The 19,120-nt window shown below is 40.5% G+C and overlaps 1 protein-coding gene across 4 annotated transcripts in view; it reads right to left on the bottom strand.

The window, feature by feature from the left end:
• Positions 1 to 404: 404 nt before the first annotated feature.
• Rabgap1l (RAB GTPase activating protein 1 like) overlaps positions 405 to 19,120 on the bottom strand; it is a 577,981-nt gene continuing 559,265 nt past the window's right edge. For all 4 annotated transcript variants that reach the window (XM_059281246.1, XM_059281247.1, XM_059281249.1 and 1 more), the window contains 6 exons: positions 18,725 to 18,835; positions 12,834 to 12,938; positions 10,895 to 10,978; positions 7,193 to 7,264; positions 5,166 to 5,363; positions 405 to 2,512 (listed from right to left, as the gene is read on the bottom strand). In XM_059281246.1, coding sequence (XP_059137229.1) covers positions 2,360 to 2,512; positions 5,166 to 5,363; positions 7,193 to 7,264; positions 10,895 to 10,978; positions 12,834 to 12,938; positions 18,725 to 18,835 — 723 coding nt within the window. In that variant the 3' untranslated portion in view covers positions 405 to 2,359. The remainder of the gene's footprint in view (positions 2,513 to 5,165; positions 5,364 to 7,192; positions 7,265 to 10,894; positions 10,979 to 12,833; positions 12,939 to 18,724; positions 18,836 to 19,120) is intronic.

Genomic DNA, 19,120 nt, shown 5'->3' with positions numbered 1-19,120 from the left:
TCTGGAGTTCTCAAGCACTAGTGAGGAATGTATGGTTTGAGGCATTGCTATAGTGAACAGTGAATAAGAAATCACATATTACCTCTTGAATTTTCTTTCCAATCTTTACTGCTGCTACTAACTCAAAGATGGTCTAATGCAGGGCAGTTTAAACATAATACCAAAATACCAATATACACGCCCAAGTTTCATATGATACCAGAGAACAAAAGAAATTATGTATTGCCATTATGTCTTTTATAAGAGCTAGATGAAAACTCAAAAGAAATATTTAACTCTTAAAATATATGCTCCTGGTGATTGTGTTTAAAGAGAAAAGGGGGCCATGAACCTGAACAGATACTTGATATAGAGCCATTTTGTTTCCCTCATTTACCACTTATGAAAATTATTCAACTTCGGTATTCTGTGGAATGTATTTATTTTCAGAAGTTAGAAAGAGCTGGAAATGGTATTAGAAGTTCACAGAAGTGCACCTTAATTTAGCTGGCCATTTGAAAAAGTGACTTGTCCAAGGCTTTCTGGAGTGCCCAGGACCAATAAAGCTAATTGGCTGCACTAAATGACTGACAGAAATGATGTAATATTCTAGCCATTATATTTAATAGAAAAAATAGCTTATCAGAGATTCAGGGAATGTCAAATCAACAGAGACATCTGGAGTTCTAGGTTATTGTCTTTTGGTAAAAAGAAGTGAATCTTCTGATGAAAGACGCCAGAACTAAAACAGAAACTTCTATATGGGAGGTATTGTTTGATAAGTGTAACATATCAAACAACCATGTCAGTTTTATGGCCTGTAGATAATAGAGACATTTAGAGATTAAAGAAATTTCACATACTAGAACTCAAAAATAATTGTAGAGGAAAGGCTCTATCATGAGCAACTTGAAGTTGGGGGTGGGAGGGCTCTGCTGAGGCTTACCTCTGGAGTGTGTTATTACAGTTACAACATATGGCACAGAGGAGAGCCCTCTGGACTCAATAGTCTGAGATACTTTGGAAACAGTATGCTTAACAATAAAGCCAAAGATGAATATAAAGAAATGTTACTATACATGACTGACAGTAGTTTGGATGCTGTAAAGGGACCAGAGACTTCTATAGTAGCTTAGAAAATGGAAAAATTAGTTTTGTTGTTACCAAAGAATTTCTTGTAAGGGCTATTTATACAGGCATGTCAAATATAATTGAAAAAAATATTTGCACCAATTTTTTTAAACAGTAACCTTACCTTTCCATGAGTTAAGTAGTTCTATAAAGGTTTAGTCAATCAAAAATGTGAAAAATGCCCTTGTTTTTCTTTATTCCCAGGTGTGTAGGGCACTGTTTCGGGGTTAGGGAGAAGTTAGGAAAGTTGCCTAACACTAAGGTGCTAGGAAGCTCTCTTCAACTTCCTTGGCAACATCACAGCCTTTAGCCAAGTATGGAACATCAGCGTTTGCCTTAACTAGTGTGTCAGCATCCACTAAATCATCATGGTTCCACTCAAAACTACAGTGTCTGAACACAGACCTTTTTAGACTTCTCCAGTGAGGGTCCCCAAGTCTGCCACTGACAATATCCATCTTTGAGGCTGCATTTGCCACAAGTCACCTCTGTGTTCATACAAAGGCACATCAGGAGAATGAGCCCCATGTGGAGTCCTTAAAAGGATCTATCTGCTAGAATGCCTGACCAAATGACTTTATTGCACATGTACTGAAAGTCTCTATTTACCTAGAGTGCAGTAGCCCCGCTACTCCACAGCTCTTGGCACTCCATTTCCAAATGTAGCTAACTCAAAATAATTTGGGGGGAACTTTCAAGCCAACTCCTGGTCTGTTTTCTTGGGACAGGAGTAGCACTACTGTGGAAGTCACTTTCAGTGTGAAACTGTCAGTGGTCATGTGCGGCCCCACAGTGTGCTTTATCTAAATAATCCTGGAAAGTTAAAGAGGGTTAATTTTCCTTTAAAAACAGAATTCTGTGACAAAGATCTTACCATTTCAACCTTGGAAAAGCATGTCTCCATTTTTATGTGAGACAAAAAATTATTATGAATAAATAATTCTAAACAAAAACATTTAGTTCTAGGTTACTTATTTCCAACTAAATTTCAGGCCTATAAAACAATGTGTAACACTATGATGGATCTGAATGTGGCTTTTCATGAAGAAGCTGGGAAACAGATATGCAACATAAATCAGGTCAGTTTAAATATCATCCCTTTGAAAAATGTCATACACGAAAGACAGAGCTACTAAAGATTCTAACTTGCTTTCTGGTCTCCTTTACTTTCCTTCAAAGGGACAACAGGAAGGATTCTCGGTTTCGGTTGTTTTGATCATTGTGCTCTTGTGACTGGCTGAGGCTGGAGCTATGTGCTCTCCTTGGGTGGCTGGGGAGCCTGTGGTGGCTGTAGTGGCTGAGTGCCCGTGGCCGTTTTGATAGAGTTCAGGGTTTTACTAAACCAAGAGTTTTTTGCAGCTTGTATTTCATTCATAAGTGCTCCTCTCTGATGCTCAAGTTCCTAATGGAAGAAGAAGAAGATCACAGGTTACATAAATGCCAGAATAAATGAAGAGATACCGTTTAGATTCACCAGGCCTCTGCAGCACGCCCTACCTCAAAGCCCAGGAGACATTCAGTTGGCTTCCTAATGGAAGAGAAAAGTTGAGAGCTAAAAGAGTTTCCAATGAAAATGAGAATCCATGCTTTCTATGAACAGTGAAATTAACCACATTTTATTTTCCCTACTTCCCTGCCATTCAGGTCCAAATTTAGGTTTAGGTTGCAATTGGAGACTACATATTTAAAACCACAAATAAATATGAGTACAAATGAGTTTCAATTAAAAAATTGCCCTTGAGAACAGTCAGGGTCCAGACTAGACCCACTGCTGAGGATCCTGAATGCAGCATTGGGGTGGGTTACTGATAAAAAGCAGATCAGTCCACAAGGAAGCCAGGTCCATTCTTCTAATTGCTATTATCCAATTTGGAGAGAATGGAGAAAGGAATCTGGCCAATCAGCTGAGACCTAAAAGAACTCCAAAGGGAGGAGTGGGATTAGTGTGTCTTGTGAAGGTAAGACCCACAGAGGGGTTTGGTCTGTCATTTTCAGATCAGCCAACCAAAGTGACCAAGTGAAGGACCCGAGAAAACATTTCAGGGTAAACTGGGGGAAAAAAGCACACTATTAAGTTCTCACAAAATATAACTTTAGTTATTAAAAAATCCATTTAAATTATGTTTGTGTCTGTGAATACATGCTATAAGATATGATGGTACAGGACACATTAGGGAGGAAATGTACCACTTGCAGGGTCATCCTGACTCTAACCTAGGACAGTATTCTAAAGCCCAGCTGCTTTTTAAAGGACAAAGTCTCACTCTATAGCCCAGGCTGACCTCAAGTTCTCAGAAATGCACCTGCCTCCACCTCCAGAGTGCTGGGATAAAAGGGGAATACCTTAATGTCTGTCTTAGTCCAGCTTCTTAAAGTATGCGTGAGGCCTTCCACCACGTGGGGCCATGTAACTGAAGGTAGGGAAGGTCATGACAAAAATTTGGCAATGTTAGAAAACTAATTCAAAGCCAAATGCATAATGAATCTGAGATGTTTCTGTCTGTACTCATCTACATTCCATCACGTGACTTCACGTCAGCCTTGGTTCTGAACACAGCATGTCCATGCTGCACTGGGCAGGACATCAAGTCAGGCAGCACCAACCAACACTACTTCAGACACTGGCTCAGAGTTTAGACAACTGTATGTTATATGTTACCATGTTCTTTATTTTACATACAAAACTTGCTGTTCTTATGGAAGCATTGTGATCTGCTGGACAGTGGTGGCGCACACCTTTAATCCCAGCACTCGGAGGCAGAGGCAGGCAGATCTCTGAGTTTAGGGCCAGCCTGGTCTACAGAGTGAGTTCTAGGACATCCAGAGCCACAAAGAGAGAGCCTGTCTTGAAAAAAAAAGAAAAGAAAAAAAAGAGAAGAAACATAGTAGTGATATATTTGTAGAAACATTTTTTACTATTTTCCATCATTCCTCAGCACGTAAATTGATACATCTTTGGATTATATTGTAGTAGACGTGTTTGATTTCAAAAGAATGTTGTTTGAGGGCTGGTGAGATGGCTCAGCAGGAAAGACCACTGGCTGCTCTTCTCGAGGAAGAGTAAAACCTGTAAAATTCCATTTCCAGGAGATCCAATGCCCTTTTCTATCCTCCATAGGTACTGCACACATGTGGTACACAGACATGCATGCAGGCAAAACATACACATACACACACACACACACACACACACACACACACATCAATCTTTAAAAATTACACACACACACACACACACACAAATCAATCTTTAAAAATTACACACACACACACACACACACACACACACACACACACACACACCGCTGTTTGAGTTGCTGGAAAGTTTCTTTAAAAATAAGCCACGAAATGAATTTTGTCTTGAAATTAGGACAGAATTTACAGTTTCTGAAATGGCCTGGAACTATTTCTGACATCTTGGTATATGTATTTATGTGAAATGGCACTTAGAATTGACAATTACAAAATTAAAGTATGAATCAACTCAACATTGAGAATATCTCTTTGTCTTTTTAATTATTTTATCAAAATAAGTATGCCATCTTATGAACCAAATTTACTTTCCTCTGTATCAATGGTAAACTATCTGTATATTATAACTGTTTAAAAACAAAACTTTTCATGACTTACTGTCAATACATGTTGGATTTGTAGACCTATCTTCTCTACCCACGGTTGTGCAAATGGAGTCATCTGTGCTGTGTAAACGGGGTCGTCTGTGCTGTGTAACCGGGGTCAGTGCTGTGTAACGGGGTCGTCTGCGCTGTGTAATGGGGTCGTCTGTGCTGTGTAACCGGGGTCGTCTGTGCTGTGTAACCGGGGTCGGTGCTGTGTAACGGGGTCGTCTGTGCTGTGTAACCGGGGTCGGTGCTGTGTAACGGGGTCGTCTGTGCTGTGTAACCGGGGTCGGTGCTGTGTAACGGGGTCGTCTGTGCTGTGTAAACGGGGTCGGTGCTGTGTAACGGGGTCATCTGTGCTGTGTAAACGGGGCCATCTGTGCTGTGTAACGGGGGTTGTCTGGGTTGCATCTTTTGACCTCTCATCAAATCACCAACCTGAATCTTGCACTTGGCCTCCACCAGCTGCAGTTTGGTCTGTGCCAGCTCCAGCTCCATCTCCCTCAGCTGCTTCCTCAGTGAATCCTTCTCGTCATCGGCTTCAATTCCCTGGTCCTCTCTACTTACAGCTGCTGGCTTTAAAGCTCCTTCCTTGCTGAAAATGTCACTGCAGTGTTTGCACGCCATCATCTTACCCTGAATACACAAAAGAGACACCCAACATCAAACTGTATTCTATAGGCTAAACAACTTCCCAAAATACATGCCTTTTAAAGATGGCACATTGGGCCAGGCGGTGGTGGCGCATGCCTTTAATCCCAGCACTTGGGAGGCAGAGGCAGGCGGATCTCTGTGAGTTCAAGGCCAGCCTGGGCTACAGAGTGAGTTTCAGGAAAGGCGCAAAGCTACCCTGAGAAACCCTGTCTCGAAAAACCAAAAAATAAAAATAAAAATAAAAAGATGGCGCACTGTCTTCAAACACTGTTCTGTTTCTGAAGACGCTGTTGGACCCATGCTGTTACCAGATGGTCACAGTCAGCACAGAATCCACCTGTACCCAGTACAGGTACTCCATGTGCATGTCCTTTTGTTTGACTGTTTAAGGGAATGAAGGTGACATGACTGCAGTCTCCTATTGTTAGTCATGTGCACCATGCCAAACAAGCAATTCTTTTCGAGACAGCACTGCTCTTGCTTCACTAAATATTACAAAATGAATTACACATTAGGTATATTACACTTTTTATTTTGATGCCCTACTATTACAAGAGGCTCAATGTGTCCGTAATGTTAACCACAGTCTTTTCACATGTGCAAAAAGGAACTTCACTACACATCTGTCGGTGTGACTCCACCAGTTAGATCTGGCAAGTTTGATGCTCTCTCTTCATTAGCTACTCCAATATCCTGTCACTCAATCATTAGAGTCTTGATTTGACATGTTCTAGCACTTCTCATTTCAGCTCTGTCTTCAAGTCTCACCCCTCCAGTCCCCACCATCTTGTCTCTCATTTTGTCCATACTCCACTCTTCACATTGAGTAATTCACTGTTGAGTAATATTCACTGGACACATTGAAAAACACAGCACTTTTCAACCTCCTACTTAACCTATGGCATTAATTAGCCCAAAACACTGTTATTTTTTATTCTTTAAGAGTTTTGTAGATTGTTTTGATCATATTCACTTTTCCCATTACTTTTGTTCCTTTTAAAAAATTTAAATATAATTTCTTTATTGATTTTTTGGGAATTTCACATCATGCACCCTAATTCCACTTACCTCCCAGTCCCTCCATATCTTCCCCTCACACCTGCAGTTCCCCCACAAAAGAAAATTTTAAAAACACAAAACAAAACAAAGCATGCAAGCAAACAAAAACAAGAGCAATCAATGGCTTTTCTCAAGTACCAAAATGATATAAGGAGTTTTACCCACCAGGGGGCAGCATAAAAACAACTAGTATACATTCTCTTGAAAAATATTTTCACGGCTTCCTGAGTGTGGGAACGAGTGAATCTCTGATTCTTGTGCCTTCTTTTGGGCTCTTTTCCTTCTGTTTGTCTTGTCCAACTCCAAGGTGATAGTTTTTGTTTTATCTTATTATATTTTACTATTTTTTTATTATTAAAAAAATTTGTTTGTTGAATCACATGGTTACTAACAAGTGTTTTTCCAGCCAATAGTGTTTGCTGTTCCAAAGAGTGTCAGGATGATCTCGCAGAACTCCAAATGGAAGCCTGTCAATTCAGGCAATAGTCAGGTGTGAGCTGCTGAACATCTCAGGTTCTTACCACCCAAGAAAGCCACAAGATTCCGGGTTCATATAGTCTTTCCTTTCCTACTACCTGCCTCCGAAGTCCCATGCCATCTACAGGAACACAAATGTCAGGAAAGACATACCTGTGGCAGGGAAAAGGACTGAGACTCTCCATAGCATCTGAGTGAATTATACAAGATGGAGAGATGGGTATCTGAGGATGGATTTGGAAGAAATTACATCACAGAAGTAGCCCACTTCTTACCTTTACTGCTTCCAGCTCCTCCTTGCTGGCTGCTTGCTGTTTTTCCAGCCTGGTACTTAACTGAGAACATATCTAAAGGCAAAAAAGAGAGTTTCTCTACTAGAAAACAGAATGACCAGTGACATAACTGTTCATCAACTCACAAAGCACACTAGCATGCCTGATCCCAGGGGACATTTTGCAAATAAGCAGCACTGCAAACCTAGTCATTTCTGAAATGAGCAGAAGGCCTGTGAGCTCCATGTATGAAGCATAACTTAATCAGGAGAGACATATTATGGGACAGATGAGCATCTTCTTGTCACTAGCTTTCTGTGGCTAGCAATAATGAATTCATAGTCTCCCTGTGGAATCACCTATAGAATCTCTATTGAGAATCTACTCTGTAGAAGGTGTTACTGGGCATTCAGTGAAAAGAATTCTGAACCAGCAACAATTCCCAATGGGCTTCAGAATATCTCTTTTCAATCATAAAAGTTTAAGTATCACTTAGCTCCTTCCTGACTAAACAGTGCTATGCTACAGTAATCAAACAAAAACAATGGATGTGCAGGGTCTAGAACTATTTAGCACCTGACCAGTAGGAAGCACACATTTAATAAAAATCTATTTGATGGTTGGTTCTGAAATAAGATGTTAATAAGTACTGGGAACAAGTAGAAAGAAATGCTTTCCAGGGTGAGAATATTTAAAAAGTAGAATGTTCAAATCTATTGACTGAAATAAGAATCTTTCCTTTTACAAAATGAATGAAAATAAGTCTTAAAACATCTGATAGTATAGAAACATGAATAAAAAGCAAGGAATATCAAATTTTAAAGTGTACACTGGGCTGCAACATATAAAACCTATCTAGATTTATTTATTTAATTTATATGAGTATTTTGCCTGAGTGTATGTGTGTATATCCCATGTGTGCCCAGTGTCCACAGAAGTTACAAGAAAGCATTGGATCCTCTAGAACTGGAGTTACAGATGGTTGTGAGTCACCATGTGAGTGCTGGGAAATGAACCCAGGCCTTTTATAAGGGTAACACGTGTTCTTAACTGCTGAGCCATCTCTCTAGCCCCTCAAAAAAAACATTTAAAAACTTCTAGTTAATATTTAAAAAAAATTAAGGGCTGGAGGGATGGTCATTGAGCAAGAGGGATTGCTAAGCAAGCATGAGGCCCTGAGTTCAGAACCCATGTTAAAAGCCTTGTAAGGCTGTGCATCTGGAATATAGTAGCCACCTGTAGCATAATATAGCAATTAAAAAATGTATTTGCATGTGATGACAGGTTCCAGGGCTCACAGTCTTAATGTTTCCTGTGCTAATTTGCATCTAATTTCCCCACAAAAACTTAGAATTACCTTTGTCCTTTCTAGCAAAACCAACCAACCAACCCCAAATAAACCCTTGTGTCTCCTCTGTTTTAACTATTACTCATTGTGGTGGTTTGACTAGGAATGTCCCCCACAGACTCATGTGCTTGAATGCTTGGTCACCAGGGAGTGACCAAGGAGGTGTGTCCTTATTGGAGTAGTGAGGCCTATTTGGAGGAAGTGTGTCACTAGGGGTGGGCTTTGAGATCTCAGATGCTCAAGCCAGGCCCAGTGTGGCATTCTCTTCCTGCTGCCTGCTGATCCATGTGTAGAACTTTCAGCTCTTTCTCCAGCACCATGTCTGCCTGCGTGGTGCCTTGCTTCCCGCCATGATAATAATGGAATAAACCTCTGAAACTGTAAGCCAGCCCCAATTAAATGTTTTCCTTTGTAAAAGTCTCCAAAGCAAGATCCAGGAAAGGCGCAAAGCTACACAGAGAAACCCTGTCTCGAAAAACCAAAAAAAAAAAAAAAGTTGCTGCGGTCATGGTGCTTCTTCACAGCAATAGAAACCCTAACTAGGACACTTATTTTGGCTTTCAGCACTATTTCTTCTCATTTTTAATGTAGACTGTGTTCCTGCCTGTGTATCTCTCCTGCTGGCTCCATATTCCTCACTAGATCTGAATAGTGCCAATGGTACATCCACCAGCAGCCACTTTCTGCTCAGAAATTCCTGTTTCAAACCAATACAAACCCTAACTCTTTAGCACAGATGTGGCTCTGTGGACTTCTGTGTCATTTCTGTATTTGAAATGCTTTTGTGTTCACTAATCTACCTCCATGACATCTCTCCAACATTTTCCATCCGGCATTCCTCCAAATGCACACTCCAAGTCTTGCCCAGTCTTTGAAGTACAGTTCAAATTGTAACATGTTCATAAAGAGGTTTCCTGCGCCTGCTCTGGGAGCACATGTACTGATAGGAAAAAAAGATACTTCCTTACTCCCTACATAGAGTGAGTTCCTTATGTCTATGTACAGGAATTAGCCTCCCATTAAGACAAGCTAGAGGGTGGTGTGAGAGTACCTATTTGTATTTGTAGTACTAGCCCTAGGAAGCAGGAGAATTAAGGGTTCAGGTTATTTGGACTGCATTAGAGTTTGCTTCAAAATAAAAGAATTAAAAAAAATACTTCCTAAAGGAGAAAAAGTAGATTAATTCATATTATAATCCCCTGAAGTTTCAAGCTTCACCATCAGAAAGTGTTAAACATGCTGCTATCACAAAAGGTGGAAGATAGCTCATTTCTAATACATATTCCATGAACAAAAAGGATATTTACATACATACATATGTATGTATATATGTATGTATGTATGTTTGTATATGTGTGTTTATGTAAGTATGTGTGTATTTGTGTGTATGTTTATGCATTTATTACTACAGATCTATAGCCTCAACCTTGAGGCAGCCTTATGAAAAGATGTTCCTAATATATGAATGGATCCTCATTTACATATTTATTTATATAGCATTTGTTTATACAATGATGCATACTCAATACAGTGATATCTCTAGTTAGTACAATTAAAGGAGGCTTGTTTTATATTTTTCCGCATGTAACTAACTTACTACAAAACATAAATTTCACTTATACACATAAAAACAGACTTTATAAAAATGCACATATCAGATGTCAACATCCTTTATATATTGCCATCCAAGGAAATCCCCTGATCGGAAAATAGCATGTAGCACTGTAAGTTCTGAAAGCCTAGAATGTAAGTATTCTATTCAAAGTCTCTCAGGATGAGGAGGTCCTTCCCATGTCTAGCTAACAAGAAGAAGAAGGACATGAAGATACAACAGGAACTGGAGTGAAGGCTTTCTAGAACCACCTTGGTGATGAAGCCAGGAATACCTTCAGCTCTCTATTAAAGGAACATTTTAAGACCCACAGAAGTGTTTCTGCCAGTACTGGCTTACAGAGGGCAAGTTTACATAACCAGCCTGAGAGAAAAGCACTATTTTGAACCATGACAGCAGATGATAACATAGTCCCCTGACTACTGCCATTTAATATAGTTACTAAGCTTTGCAATGAGGCAAATGTTACCAGTGTGACCTACTAGAAAAGAGTCCCAATGGGACTGTTTCCTACCCCACAGGAGCTATCCAACAGTAAAAAAACAAACAAAAAAACAAAAAACCCAGCAGACTGTATTGGTTAAGTAGGCTTCTCAAGTTACCAGCAAGCAAATGCAACTGCTGCCTACTCCAGAGTAGAGAGTAAGTAAGACACTGTTTGCAGTCAATCTAGAAATCTCTGGAAACAACAGACAAAAGTAATTGCTTTTATACAAAATCATTAAAAACCCACATGGCACATTACCTGTTTATACTCAGCAATGATAGCTGTAGTCTTCTTTATCTCATATTCTGCCTTTTCTAGCTGTTTTCTGAAGACTTCTTTTAGCTTAAAAAAGGAAAAAGAAAAATGGAGAGAGAAACATCAGGACAGTCAAATTTGGTTCTCATTTTAAAGATTTTATTTTTAATTTTGTGTACGTGTATGTGGGTATGCATATGTGTGCTGACGCCAGTGAAGGTCAGAAGAGGGTACTGGGTCCCTAGACCTGGAGTTACAGCTGGTCATGGGCTGCTCAACTTGGATGCGAAGAACTCTGGTCCTCTGCATGAGCAGCAAGTGCTCTTAGCTCCTGAGCCATGTCTCTAGCCCTTCAATCAAAATGTTAATCAATTTCCATAAACATCTACATTCAAGTCTCCCTGATTTGCGTAATTCAAAACCTACCATTTACAGAGATGGAGAAGGCTTTCTTTTCTATAAAGTAGAAGACATACAAGTGGTCCTATAATAGAGCTGCTTCTGCTTTCCAGGTACTTGCTAAATGCTAAGTGTCAGCTCAGAAGCTGTCTTTCTTGTGAGTCCACAACAAAATAGCAGGGTGAGACTGTGTTCCAAGCATGTTACTCTTAATGCTGGGCTATATTTTGGTCTTCCTGTCTACAGTCCCCACTGCCATTGCTGCTGCAGGGGTAAGAGGTCTGGAGTCAGGAAGGATGGAAGATAAGAGCTCTTAAGAAGGACTGAAGGTTCAGGAAACTGGACTGAAGGAAAAAGTGATACAGCATGGGGGTACTTGTTGCAGTCAGTGATTGCTAAATTATAAATATTATATCAGCAGCCACAGAATTCTAGGATACAGGAAGGTTAAGTGATGAAAATGCTCAGATACCAGGATTCTGCCAAGTTGTTGGCCAAACAGAAATGCAAACAAACAAACGCCTGCTCTAGTGAGCCTTTCAATACATACACAGACTAAAACCAAAATTACTGGGGCTGAAGAGATGGCTCAGCAGGTAAGAGGGCATAAAGATCTTGTAGAAAACCTGAATTCAGTTCCTAGCACTCATATCAGGAGGCTCACAACTGTCTGTAACTTTGGATCCAGGAGATCCAATGCCCTCTTTTGACCTCTGTGGGTACCCACACATACATGACATATAAAGACACACACACACACACACACACACACACACACACACACACACACATACACACATAAATGAAGATAATAAATCTCTAAAAAGAAACCCCCAAAGATGAATTCTTCCAATTCATAATGTGAGAGCTGATATGAAGAATTCATTTTTTAACATATTTCAATGGAAAAACATCAGAGAACTTTTTCTGTAGACCTTGGAAGGTGCTAATGACACATGTCCCCACATGTGTCTTCACTGACACTTTCTCTGGTTGCTTGGATGATGGCCTTTGAAATTCTTGAGAATAAATTCAGTTTATATTTAGCATGACTGAATTTTCCTCATGATTTCAGAAAAGCTTCTCCCTCGGGAAGTTACTCATGTCCTGAGCAGGAAATGTTGGCTGAGTAATTCTACAATGTCATGTCCACCACTGTGCTGTGACTCAGGAGACTGAAGCCAATGATGGAGACCAGGGCTCTGTCAGTCGGGCAGAAACCACCATAGGTCTCCAGGTCAGCAGTGTTCACAACTACTTCAGAAGAGTCAATAATCTTGAAGATAAGGCAGAAAATTTCCAGATTCATCAAAGGTCTTGGATCATAACTGAAAGTCACTAGATCTAGAAAAAATTCAACATTCTCGCTGGACATCTCAGTGAAGGCAAACTCCTAAAAGATGTTTAAAGGGAGAATTACTACTTAACATTCCCCTTGATTCAGGGGGAAAATAAATGTTTACATTTATTTACTTATTTTTACAATATTAAGGAACTTCCTGTAAATCTATCCACTCACAGAAAGCCTGACTGTGCCTTTTACCTGGGCAGTCTCCTCTTCTTGCTTCCTCTTCTCTTCCTCAGTCTCCACCAACCTCTGCTTGGTCAAGAGGAGTTCCTTGTTCAGCACGTCAGCCTTGTCCTCTGCCTGCAAGTCAGAAAACAGGCAAGCCGTAAAGAAAGGGATGGAATCACGTGCATGCTTTTGATTACTTCAGGCCATTCTCCTCTCTTCCAGCTTACCTTGAGGGTGGCTTTTTTTTCTCTAACCAATTTTATGTGGCCACTTGGCTCACATCATTCTAATCTTTACGGAACAATAATTTATAGCTAATAACACTAAGGCTTGGAGAGACCAATCTTGGGTTAAACAGCAAATATAACAAGCATGACTTGAATTTGGATTTGAATGACATTGAAGTCTGTGTTCTTTTTAAACACTTCTTGAATATTTCTACATGTCCCATGAGCACATACTCTGAAGACATGGGCCTGATGAGGAGGAAGAGCCTTTCACACACAAGTTTCTATTTGGAAGCATATAGGGCAGACACAGAGAGGACAAGTAAACAGACTGATCCATGGACATATTTTGGTAGAAAAATTTGAAAACTAGTTGATGTAAACAGGCCCATAGGGTCATTCATATAGGTCTATGAGCAAAATAAGAAACTGTGACAGAAAACCTATATGAGAGGCTATGAAAAGCTGCAGTTTATACCAGAAATCCAGGCAGCCAAGACTGCACTTCTAGAATACGCAGGAGAAAGAAACTTAGAGAGTACTTTTTTGTTAACTTGAATACAGAACCAAAATTAACTAAAATTCCCCATGTATATTTAATATAGCTAGCCTTGTCTGTTTTTATACTCTGAGGTCCTAACTTCACTCTTTGGTTCTAGCCACACATTCACATCACGGTGAACATAACCTAAGCCTGCCCTACTGGCTCCCATCTAAATTGCCTCTGCTGCTTTCTCTCTCCTATTACACTCCACAGCACTGTAATAAATATGCGTGGGACTTACGTGCCTTGCCACTATGCTTTAAACACCAGGAGAAACCATATCTCTTTTGCTTTTCATTGTTGCTGGCACCACAGCCACCCTGGGGACAGGAGCAATCTCTTAAGTGGTTAATGACTGAATGGATGTGGCTTTCTAAGGAACTGGAGAAGGAGACTGCTTGCATAGGAGGTGGCGAAAGGCCACAGGATGAGTTTAGCAGAGAAGACCCTGAGGCAGAGGAAAGGCAACTATCTGAAGAAACTGTCCTTAGCTGACAGTAGCCAAATATCATCCGAGTAATCATGCACGTTGGCCAGGGGGCTTCTGTTTGTGTTTTGCCATCTTTTCCACAGGTCTAGATGGTTGAGCCGAAAGTTTGCTGGAAACTGGCAGAGAACTTCGACCCGGATTCTCAGTTTTCACTGCCTTCTAGCCCCACCACCCTATGTTCTAGGGGCCAGACTGTTTTCAGAGCATTCAGAAAGAACTATTGGGTATTTAAGGTGAAAAAGTTCCTTAGGCATCTTAAAGACTCAGGGCAGCAGGGATGGAGTGGGGAGTGGGGCTCAGTAGACAGTATGCCTGTCAGGCATGCATAGGCCCTGACTTCAGTCTCTATTGCCACATAAGTGGGACTTAAGGGGGCATGCCAGTAATCTCAACACTCAGTAGGTGGAAGCAGGAGGATCAGAAGTTCAAGGTTATCCTTGACTGCACAGTGAATCAGAGGCCAAGAATGACTACATGAGATACACACACACACACCACCACCACTACCACCACCACCACCACTACTACCACCACCACCACTACTACCACCACCACCCTGCCCCCTCCCCACCTCTTAAAGACTCTAAAATTTATTCTGATGCATTAAATTTTAGGTGAGGAGGGCAACAGTGATTGGCCCAGTAGGTAAAGGCACTGGCCACTAATCCTGACAACCTGAGTTCTATTCCTGGAACCCACATGGCAAAAGAAGAGATATCACCCCCAAAAGAAGTCCTCTGCCCTCCACATACATGCTGTGGTACATGCACACCCCCATTTCAACATAAATCAATGAATAATTTTAAAAAATATTTTCAAGTTTAGTGGAAAAAAATCAGAAGAGCAGATAGGCATACTAAAATTACAGGTAGATTCCAAAATGCAACTTGCAAAAACTGTAATTCATGAATTGTGGGAATCTCAGAGATTACAGGAATTCAATAATAAATTCTACAAGCTGCTATCCAGATGTCTCAGGTGACTCACCAAGCAGGAGACCATCCAAAGTCCCTGATAGGTGGTCACAGCATGACCAATCAGAAGACATCAAAGTTCCGAGAAACTAACAAAATACACCTCCTACTGGGTCCAGCTCTACCTGAGAATATCGGAGTTCTGCCAACAGCTCCTTCTTGCCACAACCCAGCAAATGTTCATTTGCAAAGAGAACAATCCTAATATATGCACAGTAAATAAGCTCTGAAATAATGTTCTAAAAATCTGATGTCTTCAAGAGAGATACCTTAGCATTCTGTCAACTTGAACAGTGATGCTATGCAGACTTCGGTGGGAAGTTTAAGTCTTGTAGCATATCCATCCATTTTCTAGTTTTGGAAACTATAAGGAACAGAAGCCCTTCCTTGTGAAATACTTTTTTAAAAAAACATTTAAATATTTATGCTGAAGACCCTATAATTTTTATGTATGTTTTCTACTGGATAGTCATTGTTAGGCCATGATAGGTAGCTTTATATAATTGACTGGGCAAGTGTCCAATGTGCACAGTGTACATGAGCCCTGCATGTGTGGAGTTCCACAGTCTTCTAGGAAACTTTATTCCAAGGATCTCTCTATGTTAAACAGTGAAGTAGAAGTCATTTTCCTGCCTATCAAAATAGGACCAGATCACAAATGATCTGACTCCACCTGTAAAAAGAGGTTTCTGGATTTCTATATATCCATTAATTCTATACCTTGTTCAAGCAGGCATTGTCTAAAATATTTAACATGCATAATATTAAACAGAGATTTACTCAAACACTACCTGTGAACCCAAACTATAAAATCTTCATCATAATTTGATAGTCTGAATAGAACATTATCAAGTCTTTAGTTATAATGCTTATTGATATTTGAAGTTTAAATCACAGTTGATGGCTTCTGTGACATAAATACAGGAGAGAAACAGTGACTGCAATGCCTACTTAGTCACAAATCAACCAGTGACCTGATCCAATGCTTGAGTAAACTGGGATGAGGATCTTTTTTTTTTTTTTTTTTTTGGTCTTTTTTGTTATTTTGTCTTTTTTTTTTCAGAGTTGAGGACCGAACCCAGGGCCTTGCGCTTGCTAGGCAAGCGCTCTACCACTGAGCTAAATCCCCAACCCCCTGGGATGAGGATCTTATACAAAGGATTTTTGATCAAACTCATCAGGCCAACTGTCCAATTTAGAACAAAACAAAAGAATGCACACACCCTCAAGACCTGAGCTTCTGGCCCATGATCAGAAGGAACTCAGACATATCTCCATGGGAAATCACTAATTTTATCTCTTCTTTCTTGTTCCTTAAGAGTAGAGGAGAACAAAAAGGGCCTGAAACAACTGAAATGAAAATATTTCTTTAATCGTTTCTAATCCCCGAGGAATCCTTATTTAATAAGTAGTCTAAGGCTGAGTTGTCAGAAGAAAAGAGTCCTTTGTCCGAGAGAAAAGCTGAGGTACCTCTGCTGCCCAGGGCATCCCAGACACCTAACCCAGCAGTACAGTGACAAGGATAAGAAATTACTTATTTTGAAAAAAGTACCTAGCCAGCATTTATTTACTTTACACACCATCTCACATACAACCCACTTTCATATTTAGTAATGTTTGCTATTTTGATTACAATCAGACTGGATTCTGATCTACTGAAAGCAAAGGTCCTGGGCATACAGGAGGAGCAGGTAAGGCCAGTCTTTTCACTCCTGGGCTAATACCCTTCCTTGAAGATCAGCAGACCAGAAGTCTTTGTGACAAGAAAAAAACCTTCTGCAGAGGCAGAAACTGCAAAATCAGAAGTTCAGAGAGATGCATGAAATAGCGGTTCTTATTCTTTCTTCTATATAATTAGCTACAAAACAAAGGTTCTAGGATACCTCTGTTTCAAAAGGCAGAGAAAGCCATGGATATATATAGCAGGAAGGGAATAAATAAAGGCATGATGGACTTGTGTGTGTGTGTGTGTGTGTGTGTGTGTGTGTGTGTGTACGTGTGTACATATGCGTATGTATAGAGGCCAAAGGTTGACGCCTTGTGTCTACCTCAGAGCTTAACCATTTGTCTAGGAGGGCTAGCCAACAAATTCCAGATTTGCTTGTTTCCCTTCCCCCAGTGCTGGGTTACAGATGCACACTATCATGCTTGGCTTTCACATGTGTACTGAGGACTCAAACTATATGAAATGCATATTATTTTTCTAGCCTCATTATTTTAAAAAAATTCCAAAAACATGTTTTATAGAAGTACTATCATTCTCTACTACTAGACATTACATCACTTCTATATTTTATTTCTTATAAGTAATATTGTAGTAAATAAACTTTCATATTCATTCTTTAAATCTCTACTTTTAAAGGATAACTTTTCAAGTTGAAGTATATTAGCTTTCTCATTTGTAAAGTGAGGGCTCTAAAATAATGCTTGCCTCAAAAGTTGAATTAGCACCAAGCAGAAATAACCATTCCACAAGATTAACAAGATAAATGTGTGTGGGTTTCCAGACACAAAGACAAAATATGAAGCCTTATCCCAGTGGGTCCAGTGAAGGAGAATGTGGTGATATTGTGTCCCCCAATATATTGTGCACCTTAATAAACTTATCTGGGGTCAGAGAACTGAACAGCCGCTAGATAGACATAGAGGTCAGAAAATGGTGGCACACACACCTTTAATCCTAGCATTCTGGAGGCAGAGATCCATTCGGATCTCTGTGAGTTCAAAGCCACACTGGAAACAGCCAGGCATGGTGACACACGCCTTAATCCCAGGAAGTGATGGCAGGAAGCAGAAAGGTATATAAGGTGTGAAAACCAGGAACTAGAGTCTGTTAAGCTTTTAGGCTTTTGAGCAGCAGTTCAGCTGAGATCCATTCTGATGAGGACACAGAGGCTTCCAGTGTGAGGAAACAAGATCAGCTGAGGAATTGGCGAGGTGAGGTTAGCTGTGGCTGGTTCTGTTTCTTTGATCTTTCAGTATTCACCCCAATACCTGGCTCCGGGTTTGTTTTTATTAATAAGACCTTCTAACAATTCGTGCTACAGGAGAACACTTTGAAAAGACCTGTATGTTCTTCACATCTGATTCTACATGTCACAGAGGAGAACTACTACTATAACAGAAAGAGGCCTCCAAATGTCAAAGTGGCATTAGTATACTCTTGCTGACTAATATTTTGGGGTAATTATACTGGCAGCTCTTGGTTTAGGGAAAGTACTGACAGAGGAAAGACTTGTTATAGGATTTAAAAAGTATGTCATCACAGAAGTTGTTTGGAAATAGCCTTTCTCTAAAACTTGAATTTCCACTCTCTGTAATGAGCGCAGGCTGTCCTTTCCTACCTGCCCCCCACTCAGTCATCTATCCCACAGCTCACTCATGTCAAGAGCAGAGCAAGCACAGGGGAGGTGCTGCACACCTTTAACTCCCTCAGCATTTGGGAGACAGAGAGAGGCAGGTGGATCTCTGTGACTTCCAGGCCAGCCTGGTCTACAGAGTGAATTCCAGGACAGCCAGAGCAACAAGTGAAACCCTGTCTCAAAACAAAACAAAACAAACAAAAAACCAAACCAAAGCAAAGGAACAGGGCAAGCCTGAGGGAATACTTCCAGAGCACCTTGGTCCTCACTCACAAAGAAGCTGTTGTAGTAACATTTTTATTCAGTGAAGGACAAACTTACCTGATCCAAGTCATTCCGAAGAGCAATTTTGCTTGTCACTAGTTCATGGGCAAGGTCATCATTCTCTTGTTCCAGCCTCATGCTGGCTTCCTGTAATCTTCGGTTCTCCCTCTGAAGAAAAAGAGCAACAGCCAGAAGTACATATCAGTGCCTGCACATACGAATAGACACTGGCGGGGGTGGGGGTGGGGCAAGCGACAGCAACAAAGTGAACTCTCAAAGGTGTAAAAGAGAAGGCGCAGTGGCACAGGAAGGCAGGATGCTGTCTGGGAAACAACAGTGAGTTTAGCCAGCAGTGCGGATGCGGTTCTCTACCAGTGAAGTTTAACAACCACCCCCTAAAACCTCCAGACAGAACTTCGTTAGGTAAGATGCTCCACAAAGAGCACAGTTCCA

Source organism: Peromyscus eremicus, chromosome 15 (genome assembly GCF_949786415.1).
Source record: "Peromyscus eremicus chromosome 15, PerEre_H2_v1, whole genome shotgun sequence".
Lineage (NCBI taxonomy): Eukaryota > Metazoa > Chordata > Mammalia > Rodentia > Cricetidae > Peromyscus > Peromyscus eremicus.
The sequence above is the reverse complement of the archived record's forward strand: the minus strand, read 5'-3'. Positions and strand labels throughout refer to the sequence as shown.